At 40.2% G+C, this 26,884-nt stretch overlaps 2 protein-coding genes across 2 annotated transcripts in view; one reads left to right on the forward strand and one right to left on the reverse strand.

Moving 5' to 3' along the window:
* The window catches only part of LOC134803954 (ciliary microtubule associated protein 1B-like), a 97,760-nt gene extending 77,955 nt beyond the window's left edge, over positions 1 to 19,805 (forward strand). The window contains exons 2-7 of the mRNA XM_063776795.1: positions 13,051 to 13,129; positions 14,766 to 14,967; positions 17,500 to 17,775; positions 17,989 to 18,088; positions 18,279 to 18,403; positions 19,153 to 19,805. Of these exons, the coding sequence (XP_063632865.1) occupies positions 13,111 to 13,129; positions 14,766 to 14,967; positions 17,500 to 17,775; positions 17,989 to 18,088; positions 18,279 to 18,365 (684 nt within the window). The 5' untranslated portion in view covers positions 13,051 to 13,110 and the 3' untranslated portion in view covers positions 18,366 to 18,403; positions 19,153 to 19,805. The remainder of the gene's footprint in view (positions 1 to 13,050; positions 13,130 to 14,765; positions 14,968 to 17,499; positions 17,776 to 17,988; positions 18,089 to 18,278; positions 18,404 to 19,152) is intronic.
* On the reverse strand, positions 373 to 13,053 carry LOC134803925 (synaptic vesicular amine transporter-like). Its single transcript, XM_063776747.1, has 11 exons — positions 11,975 to 13,053; positions 11,412 to 11,555; positions 9,952 to 10,150; positions 9,485 to 9,609; positions 7,382 to 7,468; positions 7,162 to 7,202; positions 6,021 to 6,176; positions 5,337 to 5,498; positions 4,998 to 5,151; positions 1,435 to 1,565; positions 373 to 977 (listed from the first exon to the last, which is right to left on the reverse strand). The coding sequence occupies exons 1-11, from the start codon at positions 12,057 to 12,059 to the stop codon at positions 879 to 881; spliced, it is 1,383 nt and encodes a 460-aa protein (XP_063632817.1). The 5' UTR covers positions 12,060 to 13,053; the 3' UTR covers positions 373 to 878.
* Positions 19,806 to 26,884: the final 7,079 nt, after the last annotated feature.

Below are 26,884 nucleotides of genomic sequence, written 5' to 3' on the forward strand. Positions count from 1 at the left end.
ATTTTGTACTTGAACCTGGAACTTTATTAGAACTTTAGTAAAGACATATCTTTTTCTAGCTCTCACTTATGGGTGCGGCACACCAAGGCCGCAGTGCGGTGCGGTAGTCTGTTACGGCTTTTACAGAAATAGTTTGGCAAGCCATTTCCGTCAGTAGAAAAACGCTGCAAATTTAAAAAATGTAGGCGCGAAGGGTTGTCCTCCCATAGAATTTGAATTTTGCGCCTTTTTCTACTGACAAAGTGTGTTTACCAAAGTAATGTACGAAAATTAATAGTCTTAGTCTGGTCTTAGTAAATAGTGTACATAATAATGTAAGTAACTGCTTGTAACGCTATACCCATCACAGTATTCAAAGAAAATAAACAATTTTTTATAAGTACGATTTATTTAAGTAAGTAGTTGGACAGTTGGATACTGTATAACAAGCTTAAAGATAATTTCCAGAATAAGAATGATTAAAATAGGGTCATTGTGCTAGTTTTCGCCCAGCTCTAGTTTTCGTCCACTTGACGAAATTTGAATATAAACCTATCGCTGTACAAATTTCGACTTATCGCAATCCTTAATTGTCAAATAGCAAATTAAATACATATATTATATTATTTGCTAATCCGTCAAATGGACGAAAACTAGAGCATGGACAGAAACTAGCGCAATCCTATGTGTTAAATTCAGCCAGATATTATGTATAAGTACTTCAAAATCCTTTACAGACAATTAGACACAATGGTTGTATCTAGTATGATGAGTTATAGGTATTAATATTTTTCAGGCAGAGTGTTATGTAGAGTCGCAATGAGCCACTAATACCACTGTACGAGTAGTAGGTACCTAGTAAAAAAGTGTTGTAAATGTCTCGAGCGGAAGTAGTGCTTCTAGTGCAGCTGCGTATACTGCCGCGGTCGAAGCGGCGTGCTCTCTACTCCAGACTCGCACGCCTCGGAGTCGTCCTCATCAGGCGTACTGGCGCCCCACTGTTGATCAACATAAGATGAGTATGAGTATGGTCGCGTTACGATCGGTCAACATAGTATTTAGTACCTGGGGGCCTGCCGTGAACATGTAAAATCAAAAGTTCGGTATTTGCCTCTCTATCACTTTTGCATTTTCGAACGACAGAGAAGCAAATAACGAACTAACGAACGAAGTGGTTCACGGACCGCGGCGCGGTGAAGCGCGCCTCTAGGGGCCTAGCCAAGACGCCAGTCGTTTGGCGCTTTTGTAGATATTCAGAAAATATGGAGTTGCTTGATAATGAGCAGAGCTATGTACTATCGTATAGTGCGTCTAAGCTAACTCTAACCAACTTTCACATGACCAAGTGTGCATGTATTAGGTACCATTACAAAAGTCATATATTGACACTTCCTCACCCTGGCACTGTGAAGTCTGTGCAGAGTTAGCTCGTTCCGATTCTAGTAGCTGGCTAACCTGTGTCGAGAGTGGGTCTTTCTTGAGCCGGGTGTAGAGAAACATGCCGTAGAGCAGGTTGGCGGCGCCGAGCACGCGCAGCGCCGTGGCGAACCCGCAGCGCCACGCCAGCAGCCCGCCTAGTGCAGGGCCTGTACACCACAGGGGCCCGTTACATTCTAAGTAATACGATTAAAAAGTTGCGAATTGGTAGTCCTCCATGTTTAACATCACTTGAATAAAGAAGTTGACGGAATTTAACTAAAATTCATTGGTAGTAAAAGCATGTACCTAGGTATCTATTTTTGGACGGAAATCATCATCATGTTTTATGAACGCAAAAATGGCTGATACTTTTACCAAAGATTTATTGATTTTATAATTTAAGTTGTGTAATTTTTTTTAATTTTTATTTAGAAACAAACAGTCTCGTATTGTTACATTGGATACAAATTGCATTTACTAATATTGTAGACTTACAGTTTCCTACAGTTTGTAATGTCTAAGAAAAAAATCGTATCGTGCCACTAAGTTCGACAGCTGAAGAAGATGGCGCTGTATGGCACCATTAGGGATTGCAAACCGGATTGATTTTCAATCCGGCCGCATCCGGCCGGATTCTGGCCTCAATCCGGCCGGATCCGGCCGGACCGGATCCGGTTAGGTATAAGGATATTAAGGTTAATTAAATGACATATTTTTCAAGTTTTATGCGTTATATGAGAAACAAAGGTTACAAGTTACAAATGTATTCATAAAACAAATATTTGAAGTTAATAAGAAATAACTTTTTAACAATAAAATAAAACTAAGTGCTGATTTAGACGGCGCGCGAACTCGCATGCGATTTTAGTTATATTGCGGACTGTTGATTACGTCCAATTCAACCGACCGATCAAAAACCGCAATGTTTCATTACATTGCATCGTCTAATTGAGCCCTAAGTATTAAAAAGTGTCACAATGTCAGTCTCAATTTAAAAATAAAATTTGAAATCTAAGTCATTTATTAATTTTATTATATTTAATCATTCACATTCTGCTCAAATTTACGTTTAAATTATACCTAGGGTAACTTGTTGATCAATGAAACACTAAAAGTTCAAGTCTTTCTATCTCTGGTGTTTTTAAAGTTATGAGTGTGACATTTCGTATGAAGATAAACAATTTCGTTGGCTATCATATGGCATTCTTGGTTTCTACTTATCTGTAACAGTTCCTGTGTTATAAGCCTTTTTTTGAAAAATGAGTTTTGTTTCATTGTGTACTTGTGCATGTTTTCAATGAAACACTCTGATTTTTACAGTGAAACAAATGTAATAATTATAGTCTACCATGAAACATCGTTAATAAACATTGAAACGGTGTAATAAATAAGTGACATTAATACATATATGCTTTCACTCAATTAATGAGAAAGGAAAGGAGAAAATAGTGGTATGCTGAAATTAGTTATTTAAAAGGTTTCCGACATATGGAAACATTATAAGATTGCTGAAATATCTAAAAGCGAAAGACTTGTTTCATTGTACACACACCTGAGTTTCATTGTGAATCGAAAATCTGGTCGGCAGGTACGGCATGCTGCGAAAAAGGCGCCTTTTATGTCCACGGAGCATGATTGCCAACTAGATAGACGCGGGAGGGTTTTGAACATCTCCATGCTTGATTTCATACACTTTCTTGCAACATACTGTTTATACACGACTGTTTCAATGTAAGACATGTGTCCTTAACCTTGCCATCAATGAAACATTCAACATATAAGCCATCCTATCTCAGCCATTCCTAAAGTTAAGTATCTTATATTTTGTCATATGATAGACAAATTATTACCAATTTTCATGGTATTTTAGTTTCACAAATTTAGCACATAGGTTTTAATTATTTAAAAAAATAATGAGTTTGTTTCATTGTGTGCTGGTCCTGGTGTTCAGTGAACATCATTAAACTACATAAAAATGTTTCATTGTGAGACTAGGGGGTGTTTTTTTAATAAATTAATAAAAACTGCACCAAAGAGTGAAAGAAATTAAAAAATATTTAGCTCCAAATAAAATTTAATACACATAGAACATAACAAAAACTTAAAAAACGCCAAACTCGAGTCTATATCTTGGTAAAAAATTGCGAAACTTAAATGAAAAAATTTACTTTTGTTGCACGAATTCATAATAATGCTCGTAGCAGCGTGCTCCTTCTCCGAGGCGCGCTCGTGTTTTGGGGAGGTGCTGGGGGTCCCTGAGCCTGCCCTTGCTTGACAGACGGCACTAGCTGGTAACACCTAGTTTCCGAGATATCGCAAAGTTACACTGTGTCCGATTGTTTCAATGTAGAACAACTGACCCTACTTAATTATAAATTATATTAGATTCCAAAGCCTGTTAATGGGATAATTATGGGATGGGAATTGGAACTCCTTGAAAGGACAAGTTTTCGTAACTGTTCTTTGATGGAATTATTTGTAACGCTGACATCCATTCTAGTAACAAGATATTTTACTTTTAACCAAAATTATATGAAATGCGCTCCAATATTATCTTGCTTATAAATAGTTTTATAGCCTAAATCTTAAATAAATAAATAATCCATAAATAAGTATTTGGGGACAATCTTATAGGTACAGATCGACCTACTCGTAGCCCCAAGCAAAGCTTGTACTATGGGTACTAGCTAGCTGGGTAGTACTACTAGGCGACGATATATATACGTACCTATAGTATATTGATAAATACATGCTTATATACATAGAAAACACCCATGACTCAGGAACAAATATCTGTGTTGATCACACAAATAAATGCCCTTCCCGGGATTCAAACCCAGGACCATCGGCTTCATAGGTAGGGTCACTGAATGGTCACTACCCAGCACTAAGCCAGACCGGTCGTTGTACATGCCTTCCATGACATCTCCATCCTTTAATTTTTACTTCTAAGTATTTAAGTAAGCGTCGTATCGTGCCGATTTGTGCCACCAACATGAAAGAAGAGGAAATCCTCTTCTGTTCTCAATCATCGTCATATTAAATATCTTCTTATTTTACTAAATTTGGACTTTATCATTCGTTCTTTATTCTGTTTAACTTCTTTCTTCTATCCGTCGTCTTTATCTCACCTAAAACGCACAGTAGGTGCTGTGTGCGGTCTTTTTTTCTATTTTCCCGGATCCGGTGATTTTAACCGGATCCGGTAACTCTAAAAAAGTGCCGGATCCGGCCGGATTACCGGATCCGCCGGACCGGATTGCAATATCCCTAGGCACCATATGTTTTGCGGGAACTGAATTCTAAAACGTCAACTTTTGACAACAAGAATTACCGCATAATGTATGGAGCGGTATTGCGCCATCTACATTAGCTACTGAATTTAAAGCAAAAATTTGTCTTAGACTTCACACATTTAACACTTACTTAGGTACTTCACTGGCTTAATGACCCAAAAAGGATCTTGGCCTCTGACACAAGAGAGCTCCACTCTGCCCTATTGTGCGCCTCTTCACGCCAGTTGAGTATTCACACATTTAACACAATCAACGAATATTGCGTTTAGGCGTTAATAAAAGCTAAGTTACGCAATATACCACCTAGAGCATAAGCAGCGCTTGAAGCAGCCTGCAGCAGGGCTGCGAGGTGCGGCACCTGCCGCGGCGCCCGCGCCAGGAGCGCCGGCACCAAAGCCGCGTCGGCCGCGCCCAGCCCGCCGCCCAGCGCCGCGTGCGGCAGCGCAAGCCACCAAACCTGCCACCACAAACAACGGTAAATTTCAAAACATGTTGGCGAGGTGCGGCACCTGTCGCAGTCGGCACCTTGTTAAGAGTCACTTCATTCACCATACTCGCTCAGCGCAGCACTAGTGGACAATATTATAGTGGTTCTGCCTCACTCCCTCGCTACGCATCCTCGTGTATTAAACCTAGCCCTACCGTAGGCGCGTGCGGGAGCGCCAGCGCAGCGACGCCAACGGCGGCCTGGCCCGCCAGAGCCACGCGCTCGGCGCCGAGCGCGCGCGCCGCCAGCCCCGCGCACGACGTCGCCAGTAGGTAGCCCGCGCTATCGGGCACGAACACGATGCCCGTCTGCCATCGCTGCACATAACATGTTCTCATTTAACGTATGAATATTAGGCCGCGGACCGGCCGCATCAGCCGGCGCCAGTCATGTCGCCAGGATGCCATCCTCGTCCAGAACAGGGTCATTTAAATATATATTTTAACCAAGTCATTCAAGCTGGACCGTTCGAGCTACTCAATAAAAAGGTATGTATATAGGTACTTGAATGAATCTGTTCTGGACGATGGCGGTGGTCACGGCGGCGGGCGGCGACGATAGCACCGCTGCCCACACTTGCGTTCAGTCCGCGGCGCGCCTTAATAAGAATTACGTATGAATTGTACACCACTGTAACAAAAATAGGCATGCTGCATAGTATTGCTGGTGGGAATTACTGGAGTTCTATGGACGCTACTGATAGTAGCTTTGGCCACCGTTCCATAAGTACAATTGACCTGCGGGTGGCTCGGGGCTCGAGGGCGGCCATGAGTGCCATGACGCACGTGGTGAAGAGCCCGTCCCTAGACTCCCGCTCATTTGACATATAGCACACGCACCTGCGGATGGAAGCGCGCGCGGATCCACGGCGGCAGGGTTGGCTCGAGGGCGGCCATGACGCAGGTGGTGAGCAGCACGCAGCCTGCGCACGCCGCGGCCGGCGCGGCGTAGCCCGCGCCTCCTGCACTGGACGAACCGCCGCTACTGCCGGTCACCTGATGGCCATCATCAGTTTATTTAAAGGAACGCGTTGGCGACGTCGGCGCCCATCGACTTGTAATAAGAGAAAGCCCTTTTTAACAAGCTTTTATTAGGTCGACCTGTTTGTAACTAACTATGTAATGGAATCTAAGGTAACTAATTTAACCATCTTCCAAGGATCGTATCGTCATGAAAATTGGCAGCTGTATGTAGTTCTGATGACAATACAATAATATGGTACTGTCGAACTGATCTGATGATGGAGACAGGAGGTGGCCATAGGAACTCTGTGATGAAACAACGCAACCTAATTGTGTTAGGGTAGGGGTTTTTAGAATTGTCTCGATGAGTATTCGTTGTCTGTCGTAAGAAAAGTACAGTCAGCGATAAAAGCTTGTACCAAAAATTAAATTTTTGCCAAAAACTTATTTATTGGTAACTAATATGTAGGTACAATTGTACATTTATCGAATCATTTGTATATTTTGTAACGTGCATCACGAAATGGAAAAAAAATAGGTACACGATAAAATGACAACACACGATAAAAATCTTTGTCCTGCGGCAAAACATAAACAACCTTATTTTAAGGCACCAATGGTGATGAGGCTGCAATAATAAGTGTCGATCAAATGGTCACTGGTCTTGGTATATACCATCTAATGTCAGTCTTAGATAGGGCAGTTTTAGTTTTAGTTTTTAGTTCAGGGGGCCGATTTTTGAAATTCGATCGCTCGATTTCGTCACTCGAAAATCGGCGGAAAACGGCGAAATGCTAATTTTTGAAATAAGAGCGATAGAAATTTGGAATCGAGTGGTATTAACCACTCGTTTTCAATTCTGTTAGTAGAATTTAAATGCATAGTAGTGAAGATATTATTTAATGAAATACACGAAATCGAGCGATCGAATTTCAAAAATCGGCCCCCAGTTTAACTTAATCTACTGGTCATCGATCCAGTGGTCAATTAAATATTACTGCTAGTGCTCATCACTTACCCGATTAAATTCCTCTTTTCGTAAATATACACATTGTAGAGCTGAAACACAAAAAAATGTAATATACCTACCTAACACGGCCTTAATCAGCTAAGTATGTAATTAAATTTGATAATGGTAGAGTAAAAGTTAGATGATAGGTAGGTACCTACATGTTTCGAGTCCGTTTAAATAACAAATAGGACTATTATGAATTCATTCATAACTTAATATAAATTACCTAAGTTAGCCAGAAGCAAAGCAGCCAGCAAGAGGAAACTCCAAGCGGCGTCGAGTAGCCCGCCTGTCGGGTAGCCAACCAAAACACCTGCGATAGAAAACGTAATGCTGGAATACTCGTAGTGTCGATATAATATATCTGGAGGCCTATTCTAATTTCACAATTTGTTACAGTTTTGACATTGAAAACGAGTGCGAATGTTGCGACCTACGGCTTGCAGTGCAGTGTATCACTGAGTGTATCTCTCGCGCATTTAATGACACAACTCTATGCCTATTACTACCTAGTAATATTATTTTCTCAAACATGCAATGAAATATTGATGTTATGTTCCTTATAATAGGCTGCGAAGTATGACCTTTCAGGTGCGGCTAGGACAAAAGGTCGTTAATGGAATTTCATACACATCTTGCAGGCCTAGGCCGGCAAAGTCCTCTTTTTTAATTTTCATTTCACAGATATTTGTGACACAGCATCGTGGCATTCATCCATTAAAAAAACCAAGAGGCAGTATTTGCTTCATGGTTCGTAATGACACTCTGCCACTACGCCTATAAAAAAAAACAAAAAACAATGTTTGCTATAATTTGCAGTTTTATTTGTATAAAATCAACATGAACTTAATAAATAATACATTCTATAATTTTATAATTTTAAATTATAAATTTAACTACACAAATAAAAACATTTAAAATATTTCATCTAAACGTAGCGGTAAAAAGGTCTACTCAAACACGCGTAGTTATATTTTTTAAATTGTTATGGAGGTAAAGTTGAAAAATATTCATTCTGTTTTATTGGATTTATGGTGCGTTGTTGATTTTTTGACTTTAATATGAGTTCCGACGAAATAATGAAATTAATATTAATTGTAATCGTAGGCGTTGGAATTGGCAGCGTAAGCAGAATTGATTTTAATAACTTAATTGCTGCCTCTGCTGCCAAGTCAAAGACGAAGTATGTATGTATATGGTTGCTTATGGCAATTTTATTATTTGAGAAACTAAGAAAAATGGCTTACAGTTTATTAGAAACAGTTTTGTGGCATATTTTAAATGAATGTAACTACAAATTCGTCAACACTGTGGAAATTATACTTATTTACTCCGTGCATAAAGCAACGATGTATGTGAAACATGATATCAACATGAAAGTCTATGTAAACTTATGTGACGAAAACGACAGTCAGACGGATACAAGGCGAAAAAATCAAAGATACATGAAAATATACGGGTAGTAAAAATACATGACTCGTGTAAAACATACGCGTGATAATGATATAGGTACGTGTTGGTTATATTTTGGGTGTACTTTACTTTTAGATATTTCTATAAATAAAATTTGGGTTTCGTGGATTTTTTATTTTATTTATTTCATTGCATGTTTGAGAAAAGCACTATACATACCTCGGCGGGAAATGGGGTTGCCCGCGCTCAGACCTATCCGGCCTCGCTTCGCTCGGCCGTCTGTATGTCTTCGGCCGGCAACCCCTTTCGTCCCGGCCTCTGTAGTAATGTACTATTATTCTTTCTATAGCTATTACATCGAGCGTGAGCCAGGCGTTAGCTATTGGCAAGGTTGTATCAAAACCTTAACAAATGTTAAATCAGAATTGGCTTCCCGGTCACTGTCTTATTATAGTTTGTATCAACAATTTGATACAAATAAGCAGATAACTTCGAATGTAACCAATCTATGTGAACAGGGAGCGGACTACGACACCGGGCCATTTAAATATTTTATTTAGTCGTATGGCACAAGTAGGTACATAAAATATAGGCAATATATTAACAATTAAAATTACAACAAAACAATTATAAAATCAGATGTCAACATTCAGTGTGTTCAGCCATCATGGGTTGTGAGATGAAGGAGGTCTTCCGGTGGTCCAGAGTATGAATGCAGAGGGCAGCGCTGTATAATGTTCCATGGTTTCGGCCTCTTCACCACATTCACACAAGGCTGAGTCCTTCCACCCCCACCTGTGCAAGAGGTAGTTGCATCGGCCGTGTCCCGTTCTAACCATTTAAATAGCACCGTCAAGAAGTATTTTAATGCCGACGCTCGGGAGACGCGTATTGTAATGTGAGGTATTCAACAAACCTAGTGCCACAGCGCCTAGTAGTGCCGGCAGCCGCTGCGGTGTACAGGCGGCAACCAATGCCAGCCCCGCCACGCCCGTCAGCGCCGACCCCGCGCCGTGCAGCACGCGCCCCGCACCTGCGCACCTAATATCAAATATTTTATACTTAATGTTTTTTTTTTACTCTGAGGAACAAGTATCTATTAAATTGAATGAGCACTATTAAATAGGTGTATACTGGGTGTATATGTATTTCGCTACACGACTGGCTTCGCAGTTCTAGCACCACGGCCGCACGGCCACACTCACCACGCACCGCCGCCCGCGCCGCACGCCGCGTACACGCCAGCTGCGCCCGCCAGCAGCGCCGTGCCCGCGGCGAGCGCCCGCGCCGCTCCTCCACACGCAGCTCGAGCAGCCCACGGTGCCGCCGCCAACTGCGCGGCAGCCTTCGCACCCAGCACCACGGCCGCACGGCCACACTCACCACGCACCGCCGCCAGCGCCGCACGCCGCGAACACACCAGCTGCGCCCGCCAGCAGCGCCGTGCCCGCACCGAGCGCCCGTGCCGCCCCTCCACACGCAGCTCGAGCAGCCCACGGTGCCGCCGCCAACTGCGCGGCAGCCTTCGCGCCCAGCACCACGCCCACCACTGCCGTGCTTCCTCCACGTCGGACGCTCTCAACTACGTCACGTTACAATTACAAGTCGATAAAGAAGAGAACGGATTAATATATAGTTTTGCACAAATTCGGCGCCTACACAACCAACCTATGCAATATGATTATGATATATTTAATAAAATAAAAATGATAAATTATTTCTACTTTATGTAAGTTGTACGCGGATTTTTTTGTTTCCCTCTTTTTGGGAAGTTCTGTTTTATACGATACCGAACATTGATCGCTGTGACATTTTCGAATAGGCATTGTTCGAATTGGGACGAAAGACACCAGGGGTTAGTTAAATTTTGACCCTACGGTGGAAAATACAAAATAGTTACAAAGATTTTCCACCCACATCCATATGATAGAGTGCTAAAATCATATATAATCTTCTATTCTTTTGGCTTGGTCGTAATAGTCGGATTTATAGGTACCTGGCGGCTTAGCACGGTCGCGTTTTTATCCCTTGTCACCATGCCTGTCACGTTCTAACAAGTTTGTAAGTGCGAAAGGGACGCGCATAGTGATAGTCGATAAAAATGGAACCGTGCTGAGCCCGCTGGATGTTAATTCTAAATCTTAAATGTCTCGAGTTCTGTAGGCTTAAACACAGCAGCGCCGCGACCGTATCTCGCCCGTTAGATAGACTACCCGTGTTTTTCTAACAGTATTAATTAGAGAGGGACGGACGGCTAGTATATCTCACGGGCGAGATACGGTCGCGGCGCTCCTGTGTGCTAAGCCTACTGGAAGACTGGAACCATTATTTGGCTAGAAAGATCGTTGCCAACGCTGCAAGTGCTACGGCTACGACGTAGCATTATTTCCCGCTGTAGAATGTGCGTTATTTATGTAACATTTAAACCATTCAGTGCTAGATGTCAATTAGAATGTACATTTTGGTATTTCACCATTTACCGCATACGAAGCCATATATGGCGGATATGATATTCAACTCTATTGACAACTATTAAACTTCAAATTTAAATAAATCGTTTTTAGTAAGTACAATTACATGCATAAATAAGGGGTTAAATTCCTAATGTATTTTGCTTTCGCCCGTGCGTTTCGCACGCGCCAATATGTAAAAACAAGTACGAGCGAGGTGCACGTGTGAATAATAACCAACTGACATCATTCAACGTTGTCGTGCTTGCCTCTGCATTTTCATTATATAGCGGTACAGGTAGGTACATAGGTTCGTGTATGTATTGGCGCGAGCTACACGCACGATAACTAACTGACATCATTCTGATGTCAGCTCTGATGATGTTAGCTTGCCTAAGGTATGCGCGTGAGTGTCGTTGTCGTGTGCAATGGCATGGCGCACGGTGTGGTTGAGCAGCGCGGCCAGCGGCGGCGGCGTGTCCTGCGCCGTCCAGCGCGCCAGCTCGCCGCCGTGCACCCAGTCCGGGATGATGGGCACTGTACACCAATAGACGACTTATATTGTGGTAGAAACAGAAATGAATGTCATTCTTTACACAAAATATATTTTTGACAATGGGTTTTCAGATAAGATTATCAATATCTATTGTCAATATTATTGAACCATTTATGAACCTTTTATTTTATTGGGATTTTTTAAAATAATATTGCAATTTAAAAATTTTCCAGGTTAGCCGGGCCAGAGGACCAGGACCAGACCAAAAAGACGAGTGGCGCGGAAGAAAGGAGAGGCCTTTGCCACCTTTGCGGAGCAGTGGGACATATCATAGGCTCCTAAAAAAAGGGTAGCAGCTGCAAACATATCATAGGCCCTATTAGACTATTTACACTCTCCATAAATAACACTAATTACCACCTACTTACACTAATACATATTAGGAATAAGTCGTACTCACCTAACACGGTCAGCAGAACATTATCTAAGAAGAATGTCAGGTAGACGAGCACGAAGGCAACTAGACTTCGCTCCTCAGCGCTCATGCCGCGTCCGTAGCCTCCCACTCAATGCCGCAACCACGATCCATCTCCGACATCAACTCATCCGGCTACAAGGACCACAGTATACCAAATCATACTGTCTCTATCGTTCTTAAAACGTTTGTAAAGGATAAGCGATACTCTGTCGGGGTTTAACATGTTTTGTAGAGGGTTGGAGGCTGCAGAAGCGCGATAACAGAAGCAATCAGTGTCCAATCAGTGTTCGGCGGCGCGTGTGCGCGCCCGCTGCGTAACGAGATCAAACGCTTGCTGCACATCCACTTAACCGCTTCCATTCTTGAAACGGAAAAAATTGTCGGCTAGATTTTAAAAGGTCTTTGCTAAAGAAATGTAAAGCTTGTAATCTAATATTAGGTATCATTTCCTGACAAACGGATGTGGATTGACGTCTGTCAATGTTGGCCTGAAGAGAATGCAACAGTTATTTAATTTTCATCACACTTGTCAAAGAGTAAAGTAAGTATACACTTGCTCATAAAAGTCATAAAAGATCTTATTTCATGCAATATACTGAAGGATAAAGACTTGTATTGTTCCCGCGGGGGTTATGGATTGTGATACTTAAAAAGCCCCGAGCTCCCGAGGGATTCCCGTATAACAATGGAGCAAAACCTTAACTAACATATTTTATTATACTGTAAGGTATGTAATTAAAGTTGTATTTAGACAACTGTAACGATTTGGTTATTACCAATTGAATTGCGTGAATTGTGATGTAGATCTTATATTGTATCCTTGCAAATAATAGCTGAAGTATGGAGCGTAGATACACTTACAATGCATCATTGCTGAACAGTGATTATTTTACACAAACTACGCTACTTATGCACTCGACCGTACCTACAACATAAAACTTAACCTGCATGCAGGTTATTGTCAAATTTGTCGTCATCGGCTGACGCGCGGTTCACTTGTTTCGTGGCCTTCCGAAATATGTCAACCCTACAAAAATTTTTGTGAAAAATGTTGAAACTTATTTATGTTACAAAATTTTAGTTTAGTGTCCCAATAGTTGTGGGTTTTAATAATCAAAATGTCTAAAAAACCGTTAGGTGAGTATCGTTCGTTAAATTTCGTAAATAGTTCTTCCGCTAAGTTGAGTTGGTATATAGCCCGTGCAGTCGTCATCAGATACATCTGAGCGGCCAAGGCGTTCAAAAATATCTGAGTATGCAGTAGGACAAGACCTTGTCAATAGGGGCGTGTCAGATATTTGCGAGCACTTTGAGTGCTCCAATATATATCTGCTGGTGACTGTACTTACATAGCTTTAGGCATGAGGCATGACCGACTACTATGCTACGGCGCTACGTTGTCTACGGCGTAGCACTCCCGTTAGAGGCGTATTTAAAAATAAATAATAGATTGTGCAATGTCCATACCTCTTAACACTCTTAACTAATTTTAACTCTTTATTAGAAGATTGTACAGAAACTTCTTTATTAGAATATTGTATAGAATATTGCACATTCTTGAGGCGTATTCGTATATTTTAAAATGATAATATCGTTTCTTGTTTATGTAGGTAGGTATGTATAATTTCTCTTACTACGCTTTGTCACAGAATAACTATAATAGTGCTTTGTGCTATGTTGTGGTTCTACAGCGATTAGCTCGTAGCAAAGTATTCTCTCAATACAGCAAAAGTTCTAACATCTGAGACACACAATTTTAACATCACACAGGCCAATTCGAAGTGCACTGATTGACATCATACCGATATTGGGCTGTTATCACACTGGATGCGATTCGCACGTCGCCCCGATGTGCGAGCGAGATATCGCTTTAAAGTTTAAGTAATACGCGCATAGCGTTGTTTCGCTCAAACATCGAACCGACGTGCGATTCGCCTCCAGTGTGATAACCGCCTTAGAATGATATCAGTTAGCTGTCATTCACGCATTAATTTAGCTCTGACTTGTCCGCACAAGTATTAGTGCGAGCGAGACGCCCGCACGAATGGCAGCTAATTAATATGATTTCAATATCAATCTAATATCGGTTTGATGTCATTTTTTAATGGTTCGTAGCCGATAGCATATATACTATATCGGTTATGTACACTGGCGTTCAAAAGTGCATGGAGATGTTTCAACCGTAATATTCAGGCATTACGGTCGACATCTACCTATCCATGCACTTTGGAACGCCACTGTACCTACCCAATAGTGAAAATCCCTCCCTCCCTAGTGCAGCGGTCGGCAACCTTTTAGCAGCTAAGGGCCACATAGCAGTTAACGAAGTGGACGCGGGTCGCACTTTGTTAATATTTATGACTTTATCGGACATTGTTGTTTGTCAATATTACATACAAAATAGCCAGGCAGGCTCGCGGGCTGCAAGTGAGAGGTTCGCGGGCCGCATGCGGCCCGCGGGCCGCTTGTTGCCGACCGCTGCCCTAGTGAAACGACGATGTGTCGTCATTAGTTGTAAATATATTGATTATGTTACTTACGGCGCGATTCGGGGAATGAATTAGAGATTCACTAGATATGAAATAGTAAAGATATGTGACGTTCTACGGCAAAAGGTACCATTGCCCCGGCTGAATAATGGAGTGGCGTTAATAATAGCGTAAGCGCCAGCCGCCATAAGGTAACTTTTGCCGTGGAACGTCACATATCTTTACTATTTCATATCTAGTGAATCTCCAATACATTTCCCGAATCGCGCCGTTAAACGCCGCAGGTCCGGGGCCCGGCGCCTACATGCTGCCGACGACGGTGGGATTCCCGTTGCACGACCCGTCGCGCGACCGCGCGCCCATGTATTCGTTCGGCTCGCGGCAGGACGCCCGCTTCAAGACCCTCGGGCCCGGCCCGAGCTACCGCATCGACCGGGTGACGCGCGATGGTCTCGTCACGTCGCCTAATTGGAGCTTCGGGGCCAGGTTATTATCGTTTTCATGTCATTGGCACGTTACTGTTGTTAAACAACAGCTACGGAAAGGAGACTGAGAGACCTAAACCCTCCTACGTGGACACAACTTCAACCGGTTCAACACTGCTGGCCGGCTCTATTCGCACATGTGCAAATAGAGTAGGTGTTTACAAGCAAAACTGGCCTAGGCCGCCATATACAGTGTGGAAAGATAAGTCGGGCTCTGGAGGGAAACTACCTTAAATCCTTAAGCTGGCTCATTTTACTTAAAGGAGACATTCCTTTATTTTGAAAAAGAAACAAAACAACCCGGGTTCGAATCCTAGCAACCAGATACACCCCCCCCCCCCCCCCCTCGGTGGCCCGCGCGAAAGTTTCTTCAGGTAAAAAAGTTTGGAGACCCCTGCTCTAGAATACCACTGTCCCTTATCAGTTCCGACTAATTATGGCAACCCTAGCTATACCTAGTCCGTATTGTCTGTGATATGAATAGGTACTAGCATTAATTTTAATTCAGGCAACCAGTGATGGCATCGGTAAAATTATCGCTGTAGAAAATATTATAATTAGAGACATCGCGTTGATCTACACATACAGTTTTTTTTTATATATGTAACTGTATGTGTAAAAACGGGACCCTATTACCAAACACATATGTAACTTCGTATAAGATGAATAAAGTCTAAGGAAAAAACGTGCCTCGGAATTCAAGTAAAAGTCATTCTCGAATAGATGCCGCACACACCTTTAGCCTATCCTCGGCTAATAGATGGCGTGACGACACCGTTTCATATTTAACAATTTTAACACAGAGATATCAGTGAATGAACATGGATCAAAATGATATAAAAATAATAAAATCATTTATCCATATATATACATTTTTTGATAACTTTATACGTTTTCATTTTGAGTTTTAGTCGTGTGTCGATGGCAGTAAATTTACAGTGACTACAAAATGTACAATGACAGGACCCCTCTATACTATCTATTCTTTTTGATAGGGATTACATGTGTAGAAATAAACCATTTTTAGATAAGTATAGGGCAGAGTGGCGCTCTCTTGTGTCAGAGGCCAAGATCCTCTTTGGGTCACTGAGCCAGTGATGTATGTATGTATGTAGATAAGTATACATAAAGACTGCATTGCTTCCCAGAGCACCTATGCCCACATTTTTTACGCAATGCACACAAACACGGCAATGGTACCGATGTTTGTTGGGCTCGTGTGCGTGTTTATTACTAAACCTTTACCAGGCTAAGGGATATACAGGGTGGCCAAAAAATATGTGCATTCCCGTTGCCAGGGAGGTTTTGGGATTATACTGAGCAACTTGTACTACGGGACTTTTCGACGCCGTGTCAAACACAAAAGCTGTCACGCGGACGCCACGTCACCGAAGTGTCAAAACTGAAATTGAACTTTATGCATATGCACGTAGGGAAACTACCTTAAATCCTTAAGCTGGCTCATTTTACTTAAATTCCTTTATTTTGAAAAAGAAACAAAACAACCCGGGTTCGAATCCTAGCAACCAGATACTACACCCCCCCCCCCCTCGGTGGCCCGCGCGAAAGTTTCTTCAGGTAAAAAAGTTTGGAGACCCCTGCTCTAGAATACCACTGTCCCTTATCAGTTCCGACTAATTATGGCAACCCTAGCTATACCTAGTCCGTATTGTCTGTGATATGAATAGGTACTAGCATTAATTTTAATTCAGGCAACCAGTGATGGCATCGGTAAAATTATCGCTGTAGAAAATATTATAATTAGAGACATCGCGTTGATCTACACATACAGTTTTTTTTAATATATGTAACTGTATGTGTAAAAACGGGACCCTATTACCAAACACATATGTAACTTCGTATAAGATGAATAAAGTCTAAGGAAAAAACGTGCCTCGGAAATCAAGAAAAAGTCATTCTCGGATAGATGGCGCACACACCTTTGGCCTATGCTCGGCTACCGCTGACGGCTGACGACACCGTTTCATATTTAACAATTTTAACACATAGATATCAGTGAATGAACATGGATCAAAATGATATAAAAATAATAAAATCATTTATCCATATTTATATACATTTTTTTGATAATTTTATACGTTTTCATTTTAGGTGGCAGTAAATTTACTGTGACTACAAAATTTACTATGACAGGATCCCTCTATACTATCTATTCTCTTTGCTATTACTAAGACTCCTCTGTCCGTCTGTGTCTGTATATCTGTCTGTTACGAGGCTGTATCTCATGAACCGATCACGGTTGCTATCAAGCTCGACAGTTGAAATTTTACAGATTATATATTTCTGTTGCCGCTATAACAACAAATACTAAAAACAGAATAAAATAAATATTTCAGTGGGGCTCCCATATAACAAACGTGATTTTTTTTTGCCGATTTTTGCGTAATGGTACGGAACCCTTCGTGCGCGAGTCCGACTCGCACTTGGCCGGTTTTTATTATTGTCCTTGACTATGTAATCGACTGAAATAGTGTCCGCATGGCCACTGATACGGAGTATGTGTGTTTTGCAGATTTCCAGTACGGTCGACGCTCCGCACGCCAGGGCCGGGCGCTCACGCGCCGGAGCGCTGCCCGCCACAGACAGCGAGAGCCCCGCAGTACTCGATGGGCGCGCGACTCGGCTACGCTCTGAAGCGAATGGTGCCCGCGCCCAACGCGTACGCGCTGCGCCTGGGTCCGGGCACGGCCGCCTGGTCCATGGCGCCGCGCTCCGGCTACAACCTCAAGTCCAAGTCGCCGGGGCCCGCCGTTTACTTCCAGCAGAACACCGACGTTTACAGAACTAGGTTGGGTCTCACTGGTGTAATAATACCTACGCTATAAAAATATTAAAAGCCGAAGGCATACCTAACTTTAGATACTAGGTGCTATAATAGGTAGTAAGAACGAGAACCAATGGAATAAATAAAATATTGCAATCGCATCAGTATCAGTATATTCCGACGCATATATACAGCGGAAATGGATGGTTTATGAGAAATGTTGCGTTTGTGTTACAGGCAACCGATTTACTCGCTGGGTGCACGTTTGGGCTACCAGGGCCGCACCAAAACCCCCGGACCTGCGGCTTATCCACCCAACCTCTACAACACTAAGAAGGTACACACACACTACTTGCAAACCTATCTCTTATTTTGAAGAAGTAGACACAGAATAACATAATATGGGATGAAGCCTACCTATGGGATGGGGCCGTATCAGTGTCGCCATGTGAAGCGGTTATTGACTTGGCACGTTCTATTGTACGTTCTCTGTCGCCAATTCTATAAAAATAATAAATACGTTGCAGAATCCGTACGCGTACTCGTTCGGCATCCACCATGGCCCATATGCGCCGCCAATGATCGTCAAAGAAGACACCATGGACTGCCTGTGAAAAGTTAGTCGTCGTAGGGAGTCAACTGTAACGAAAATGTAAGACACACCACACGTGACATTAGTATTTTTTCATAGGACTAGAAGGCTAATTCAGATTTTGTTAAATATAATACATATCGGATTTGAATGAAGACGTTCGTACATGAGCGCAAGCGCGACGCACTAAGATTAAAATCAAACGGATACCATATTTCATAAATCTGAATTAGTCTATAACTTATTTATGGCGTTTTAAAGTAAGAGTGTACCTACTAAATTAGGTACAAGAGCGGCATTCAAACTAATCTAGATTTTGAATTTTGACATTACTCCTAGTGGCGCTCGCTTGTAATTACCTAGTCATAAGTGCAGAACTAAGAACAGTAAGAAGAAGAACCAATTTAAGGTTTGAATGCCACTAGACGTATTTAGATTTAAGAAGAAATTATATTTCGTAATGCACCAAGGAATGAATGTGCAATTAATGCAAGCCATAAGGTGAGATAGGCGAAGTGCGCCTACCATTATATATCTATATGCATATATATTAAAGGTAGGCGCATTTTGCTCCCCTCACCTTACGTGCTGAGATTGTTATGAATGCTTACGATATTGGTATTATAGCAGATAATTTACTTCTGGTAGAGCGTTTACTATTTCCGTGTCTATACCGATACGCCGCCGTAGTCCATATAGAAAGTTATTCATTGTTTAGTGCGAAAAACATTCATACAATATAATGACTTAGCGACAATGTGTCTTGATCAGCGCTGAATGAGTCAAGTAAACTGTCTACTTATTTTCAGAAATAGTCGACGGGCTGAATTCGCATGGTCACGCTGGGGCTTCCATATTCCGTACCACGACTTAGGTACTTGCCTGATTGAGTACTTAGGTAACAAAGTGCAAAGAGGAAGACCATATCTATCTGCGGAGAAGAGAAAAATACCTATTACAATGGAATTAAAATCAAGTCGTTGTTAGGGATTAATGTTGTATTACAACAAATGAAATTAATTTTCTTTAAAATTCGGATGCAACAAAACAAATGCGACTATTCAGGCTGACTGTAATTCCATTGTCCTCATGCATGTTATCTGTAATTTAAAAATCTAATATACTATGGAATCAAATGTATATATTTTGTAAAGGATCTAGAAAATTCGATTATGGTCTTAAGAATCTCTCTCTCAAATTTTTATCCGGAACCTTAGAAAATCCGGAAACCCCATCTTAATTTTAAAATTTACCGGTAGGTAAGGTACCCTTAATTACTCTCGAAAGCAAAATTTTTGTGTAGAGCAAGATGTGGGAAATCGATTTGTTCGTGGAATTGTAAAACTTCGGCTTGTACCGTGAAAGTGAGGTTGATTTGCAAAATTACCATGTTGTCCGTGTTTTATAAAATGTTATTGTGACGAAAATGTACAAAAGTATAAATACAATGTTTACGATGTAATCCAACTTTTTATTGCAATGACACAGCAACATGAACTAAGTCCTCAAAATATTGTGCGGTAAAGGTGCCTAGGTAATCTTTTTAACCTCGGCGTCCCTCCAAAACACCTACATGTAGTGCATAACATGGTATAATAATATACTCCGCCTGGTACTCCATTCCCGTCTTTTCTAGGTCACCTAACTGACACGGGCCTACGTCATCATGCGACAGCGCTATATGATAATATGCGATAGCGCTATATATAGCGGCCATGTTGTTGTGACGTAGGCCCGTGTCACTCTGGGAATGGAAGACCATGTTTTATTAGACTATGGTGGTATAATTATATTCCTTCGTTTTTTCACGGAATCGTACGAACGTGTCCTGCTATTTCAGTCAGTCTTGTTACAAAAAGTATCCTGACGTTGCAGTCAATTAGTATGATAAATACGAACGTTTCCGAGAAAATACGAAGGAAAACAATTATACACTACATCTGTACGGTCGAAAGTATTAATTTATGACCCATTGCGTACCTTGTCACAGTGACAATCAATATGAAAGTCGCTAGAGACATAGTATGAGGTCTCTAGCGACTTTCATATTGATTGTCACTGTGACAAGGTGCAAAATGGGTCATATATAAAAACGTACCTACCCACACATTTAACCGTTTGGACGCCAATGACCGATATATCCGCACCGCAGGTTCAACGCCAGACTGATTAATCGGTCACAAACCACAGAGTAACATAGACTTACGTGCATATGCATAAAGTTCAATTTCAGTTTTGACACTTCGGTGACGTGGCGTCCGCGTGACAGCTTTTGTGTTTGACACGGCGTCGAAAAGTCCCGTAGTACAAGTTGCTCAGTATAATCCCAAAACCTCCCTGGCAACGGGAATGCACATATTTTTTGGCCACCCTGTATATCCCTTAGCCTGGTAAAGGTTTAGTAATAAACACGCACACGAGCCCAACAAACATCGGTACCATTGCCGTGTTTGTGTGCATTGCGTAAAAAATGTGGGCATAGGTGCTCTGGGAAGCAATGCAGTCTTTATGTATACTTATCTAAAAATGGTTTATTTCTACACATGTAATCCCTATCAAAAAGAATAGATAGTATAGAGGGGTCCTGTCATTGTACATTTTGTAGTCACTGTAAATTTACTGCCATCGACACACGACTAAAACTCAAAATGAAAACGTATAAAGTTATCAAAAAATGTATATATATGGATAAATGATTTTATTATTTTTATATCATTTTGATCCATGTTCATTCACTGATATCTCTGTGTTAAAATTGTTAAATATGAAACGGTGTCGTCACGCCATCTATTAGCCGAGGATAGGCTAAAGGTGTGTGCGGCATCTATTCGAGAATGACTTTTACTTGAATTCCGAGGCACGTTTTTTCCTTAGACTTTATTCGTCTTATACGAAGTTACATATGTCTTTGTCCCTATTAATAAGTTTGCGAAAGTACCTCTGTCTGTTACCTCTTCACACTTAAACCGCTGAACCGATTGGGTTGAAATTTGGTATGGCGAAAGTTTGAGGCCCAATGTCCTATTTCCCGGAGGGGTAGGCAGAGACCTGTAGTGTGCGCTAAGCCACGCACACTCTTACGTAGCCTTATTATTATATATACGCTAGCACTTAGGAACATTATCCAGAATAAAGACATACTTATAACCGATTGGTTGTCTTAATTAACGCCCCACACCACATGGCGATCCTGCCAGTGCGGCCTCGTGCTGCACTGGCGGCGCGATACGCCCGCCAGAAAAAGAACTTCGTGTGTGGCCTCTTGTAAAATTTGTGCGTGACCTCGCTTGTTTAAAGAACACTTTGACACGCTAGCCAGTGAGACTTTAAAATACAAACATAGTGAATTTGTACTTTGGAAGCAATAGTGAATTAAAGAAAGTGAAAACAGACACTGCAAATAAAGAGTGAACATTTCACAAATAAATAAAATTTAAAGAACTGGACAAATCGGCTGTGATGGACGGAAACTTAAATAATACCTGAACTAACCAGTAAAGGACTGCCATTTACTATGAAGAATGGGTGTCGTCGTTGTTAAAGCCGGGTTGCTGATGTCCTTGGGCGTGGATGTCGACCTTGGTGATGTCGCTATATTCCAGAACAGGAGGATCAACAGCGTTTATTCGATATTGAATTCGATAGTGCGTGGTGACGGTGACATGGCATTTGGTACATGCTTATGATACGTGGAACAGTACATGCTTGTACATAAAAATATAATTACGGACTTACTTTGTGTCGTTGTGTTAAACGTACCTAATTATTTTTAAAATTGTTAAGAACTTTATATTTTCATTAGTGTAGATACAGTAGATAAGTCATTACGGAAGTACGTATTTATAAAATTAGTGTCACGCCATATACGTATCCAATAAGCAAAATTGTAATAAAAACAAATTAAAAACAAACAAACAGGCCGAAAATTTCTGTATTTTTGTTGTGGAGAAAATGACATAGGTATGTTTTTTTTTTGTGTTCTTAATTTTTAGATTGATTTTTATCTTGTAATATTTTTAATGGCAGCATATTTGATTATTTTTATGTTTTGATGTAATTCAAATGCAGCGTGATGACGAAATTCATATGGTTATGGTATCAATTACAAAAAATGGGATTCAATATTTTATTTCTATAGATTACCGAGAAAAATAATTAGATTATTTTACTATTAGCAATGAATTTCAGTTAAGTACTTTAACATATTAAGTTATAGTTTAATAAATGACTTCATTTTCGATTAAAATAAAACATGACATAGGTACATGACATACTTTCATCAATTCCTACAAAATATGGACATGACGGCGGCGCGTGCAGTCCATATATGGATTAGCAGGCGTTGTCTGTTATTTCATCTCACATAATTTCATAGTCTTCTTGCCGGGTTTTAGATCGTTTAAAGTTTGTTGTAATTAAATTAAAGAGTAAGTACTACATAAATTTCAAAGGACCTATGCCTCAATATTTACCGACTTTTAACCATATACTAGATTAACGTTTTACTTTTAAGTATACATACATGTATTAGAAGTTTAGATTATTTTTTACTACTGTTTTTTTTATTAATAGCAATTTACTATTGTATCGGACTAGACATTTTTTTACACGATTGTAACATGTTTAACAAACGAAATAATGACTAAATATTATAATTATGGACATGACCTTTAGTATAAATCATTGATAGGTGTTGTAAAGAACCGAACTGAATTGAGTTAGTGTGGGACTAGTTTTTAGGGTTCCGTACCCAAAGGGTAAAACGGGACCCTATTACTAAGACTTCGCTGTCCGTCCGTCCGTCCGTCCGTCCGTCCGTCCGTCCGTCTGTCACCAGGCTGTATCTCACGAACCGTGATAGCTAGACAGTTGAAATTTTCACAGATGATGTATTTCTGTTGCCGCTATAACAACAAATACTAAAAACAGAATAAAATAAAGATTTAAATGGGGCTCCCATACAACAAACGTGATTTTTGACCAAAGTTAAGCAACGTCGGGAGTGGTCAGTACTTGGATGGGTGACCGTTTTTTTTTTGCTTTTTTTTTTGTTTTTTTTTTTTATATGGTACGGAACCCTTCGTGCGCGAGTCCGACTCGCACTTGCCCGATTTTTGTAAGTACGATCGACGGATCGCAAGTTGTGTAAAATGTTAGTATGTAATTGAATGTTTATGAAAGTTTCGGAAAGGTATGGAATGTGAAATAATGGTACATTTGGTTTTAGATTGTGTATTAGTAAAACGGAATTTGGTTGCTGTCGGAAAAGTGCGTGAGAAAACTGAAACAGATAAGTTTTTCCAAGGACGATTAGCCTGATCACCTAAGAGTTGTTGAAATTCTTATTTGTTGAAGTTTCATGGTCTTGTGTTATGTGGTCTGTTTTTGAATGTTGTGTTTTGAGAGGGAATTATGGAAGAAAATAAATAGGAACAAAATAAATATGCCTATCGCATCTTCGGTGGCCCGAGAGGCGGCCTTGAGTGATTAGGTATTTAGCAAGGGTACGCCAGGATACAAGGCAGGCACGGAATCCTTGGCGTCTGACCATGATTCGATCGAGCATCAATCGTGGAGACCCTTGGACACACGGAATGATATTGTATATGGATGTGTTAAAAGAACTGCCTGTATGAATAAATAAATAGTATGTGTGCGCGTTTAAAAATAAATACCCTTGTATCATGAGCAAATAATAGTATTTTATACAATCGTGATATAATAGAGAGTTTTTCAGTCGAGTACCGTGTTTAGGCAACGAAGCTTGCTGAGTTGCCTAAGTAAGGTACGAGATTGAAAAGCTGGATTATATCACTATTGTATACAATACTTTTTCTACTAGTCAACAAAAATTATACTTTAAACCATTGATATAGAATAAGAACTGGATACCCAATCAGCCGCAAAAAATGGCCCCGCAAAAGTAACGTTAAAACAGACCACGCGTTACTTTTTCGTTTAGTCTTGTATGGACCGCTCAAATGTGAAGTTGTCAACAATGTCGTAAAATGGTCGTAAAAATATGCAAAAACAACAATGATAAAACGAGGAAAAAGCATGGAATGTATTTCTTTCGATTAGTTCTTTGGATAGCATTACATAATTTATGTAATCTGGTGGTAATTTCATGATTTTGAATAAATTATTTTGTTAGTACCAAAGAAGGGATGTGAAGGAACAAAAATCTAATGAGTCGATGTGAGGCCAATACTTTTTTATTTTTATATGGAATTCGTAAGATATAATATTATGTTTAAATTCAAGATTTCCAAGAAAACCTATGCGACGTGCAGAGTGGACTGCTATTATAGCAAGAGATAGGGGTGATGCAGTTTTAAACAAGGCAAAACGGCACTTGTGTGTTCGGCGCATTTCCCTGTTTCCGACATATACACGACCAATAAGGGCTTACATCGACTAACTGTAAATGTTAAACCTGTCTGAACACAGTGACAACCACAGGATTTTTTTGATAAAGACCATAACCAATCAGTACCAGTAGCGACCTGAATGTCCCCGTGCACTATATTGCAAAGAACGAAAGTGCGAAGAGTATTATGTAGATCTAAAATACACAGTTATTTAATAAGTTGAATTTATTTCAAGGAAAATATAATAAATTTATAAATTTATTTTATGATAACTTACACGGGTTGTTACCATGAATTAATTTTATTTGAACTCCCGATCAAATTAAATTTGTTTCATTTATTACTTCGGTTTTTCTGTACAGTAATACCTATTAAAATGTACCAAAGGGACTCCATTCGTTCATTATTCTCGTTTGACGTTGTTTGACGTAAATACAAAGGTGAAGTTACGTTTAGTGCCATCGGACTTAAAGTTTTAACAGTGTTGGTAATAATGTTTACAAATTTGACACTTAATGCTTACGACAGTAAGTTCTTTTCCGTACAAAACATTTATCTTGACTCAAAATTTACGTAAGCGTTTTTATCATCAATGCAAATTTGCAGCTAATGTCATTCTGATCCACATTTTGTTGACATTTTTGTTCCGCTCTGTGTGTCTATTTCTAATATTAAGTCAGTGCTTTAAACTAGTAAAATCATACAAACAAACCAAACCAAAAGTATACTGAGCTAAGATTAGCAATCAGCCGCGATACCTTCATACTGGGTACGCGACCCGGCCGCCGCGCCCCGCACCCTATGGCGGGCTGGTCAACGACACCTTCTCGTAACTCATGAGGCCCTGGTACTTGCTCCGCGCTAAATTAAATTTTTAGATGGTTGTTTTCTCGATTTTGGCCACCGTAGCCTATGGAGACTAACAAGCAACACTAAGTGGTTTTCGTAGTCTATGGATGTTGCTATATTAAGGGTGTCACATGCGCGTTTCTGACTTATGAACCAATTGTTTCTACTATACAACCTAAAATAATTAATTTGAGCTATGGTTTTGTTTCGTCCTCTTGATCGCGGCGAGCTGTGATTGGTCAATTTCATTATAGTTGACTAAACTGTATCGAAATGAATATTATAGTTGAGTTGGGAGCCCATACATTAAAAATACCCAATTGCAGTTTGGTATAAGAAATCTTAATTCAAGAATTACAGTCGACTAGTAGAAAAATAAATAATTATAGTAAGGTCGGCCGACCATGTATGTGAATGCGTTGTGTACCCTTGCCGAAAGAGATATGCATGCTTTAGATGCAAGTATGTAAATGGAAATATGTATTATATTAAAAGGGACGTCATACAAATGAATTTATAATGAATAAAATAGGTAAACAAGGCCACTGAATACGTCAAGGTACCTCATTCACGGAATATAAACGAAAATGAAAAATGTTGAAACTTACTGAAATGAACAACCAAGGTTAATTAATCTTTATTTTTATAAGATTGTTTGCGATTAGTTTATATAAATTATTTTATTTTATCTTTATTCAATAACATGTAACATTGAAAATAGTTTTAGAGTTTTTTGTTTCGTCATCATTGCGTGTATTTTTTTTTAAACAATATTTTTTAATGGTAATGTTTCATTATTGTTATTATTCCTAACTTGACTTTATAATTTAGGTATAATATAACATTTAAATATAAAAATCTAGTATTATATTTTATGGTAATCAGATAATCAAATAATAAAAATATTATTGATTAATGTGTACTCTAAAATTTTACCTTTTTTTGTATCAATTTTGTATTGAAATTTTTGTTTTTGAAAAAAAAAGACTATTGTATTCTAATCTTTTTTTTTTCCTTCCAAAAGGGAGGTGTAGTGTGCGCTAAGCCACGAACACTCTTACGTAGCCTTATTATTATATATACGCTAGCACTTAGGAACATTATCCAGAATAAAGTCATACTTATAACCGATTGGTTGTCTTAATTAACGCCCCACACCACAGACCACGGATTTCCACTTGCTACGATCCTGACATACCTCTTTCGCTTCCTTCACTTTCATAACATTCCTCATACACGCTCGTCGGTTTAGGGTGCTCTTGACCTGGCCTTTCTTCAGGATTTCCCCGATCTGATCAGAGAAAGTCCGCCGAGGTCTACC

Source organism: Cydia splendana, chromosome 2, assembly GCF_910591565.1.
Source record: "Cydia splendana chromosome 2, ilCydSple1.2, whole genome shotgun sequence".
NCBI lineage: Eukaryota > Metazoa > Arthropoda > Insecta > Lepidoptera > Tortricidae > Cydia > Cydia splendana.

Bases quoted from the DNA above. Each gene is read 5' to 3' on its own strand.
- LOC134803925 (XM_063776747.1), bottom strand. From the start codon at position 12,059: ATGAGCGCTGAGGAGCGAAGTCTAGTTGCCTTCGTGCTCGTCTACCTG. The intron at 7,469-9,484 runs GTTTGTTGAATA...TTTCTATCGCAG, and splicing joins ACTAGGCGCTGTGGCACTAG to GTGTTTTGGTTGGCTACCCG. The intron at 978-1,434 runs GTTAGCCAGCTA...GTTGATCAACAG, and splicing joins AAGACCCACTCTCGACACAG to TGGGGCGCCAGTACGCCTGA.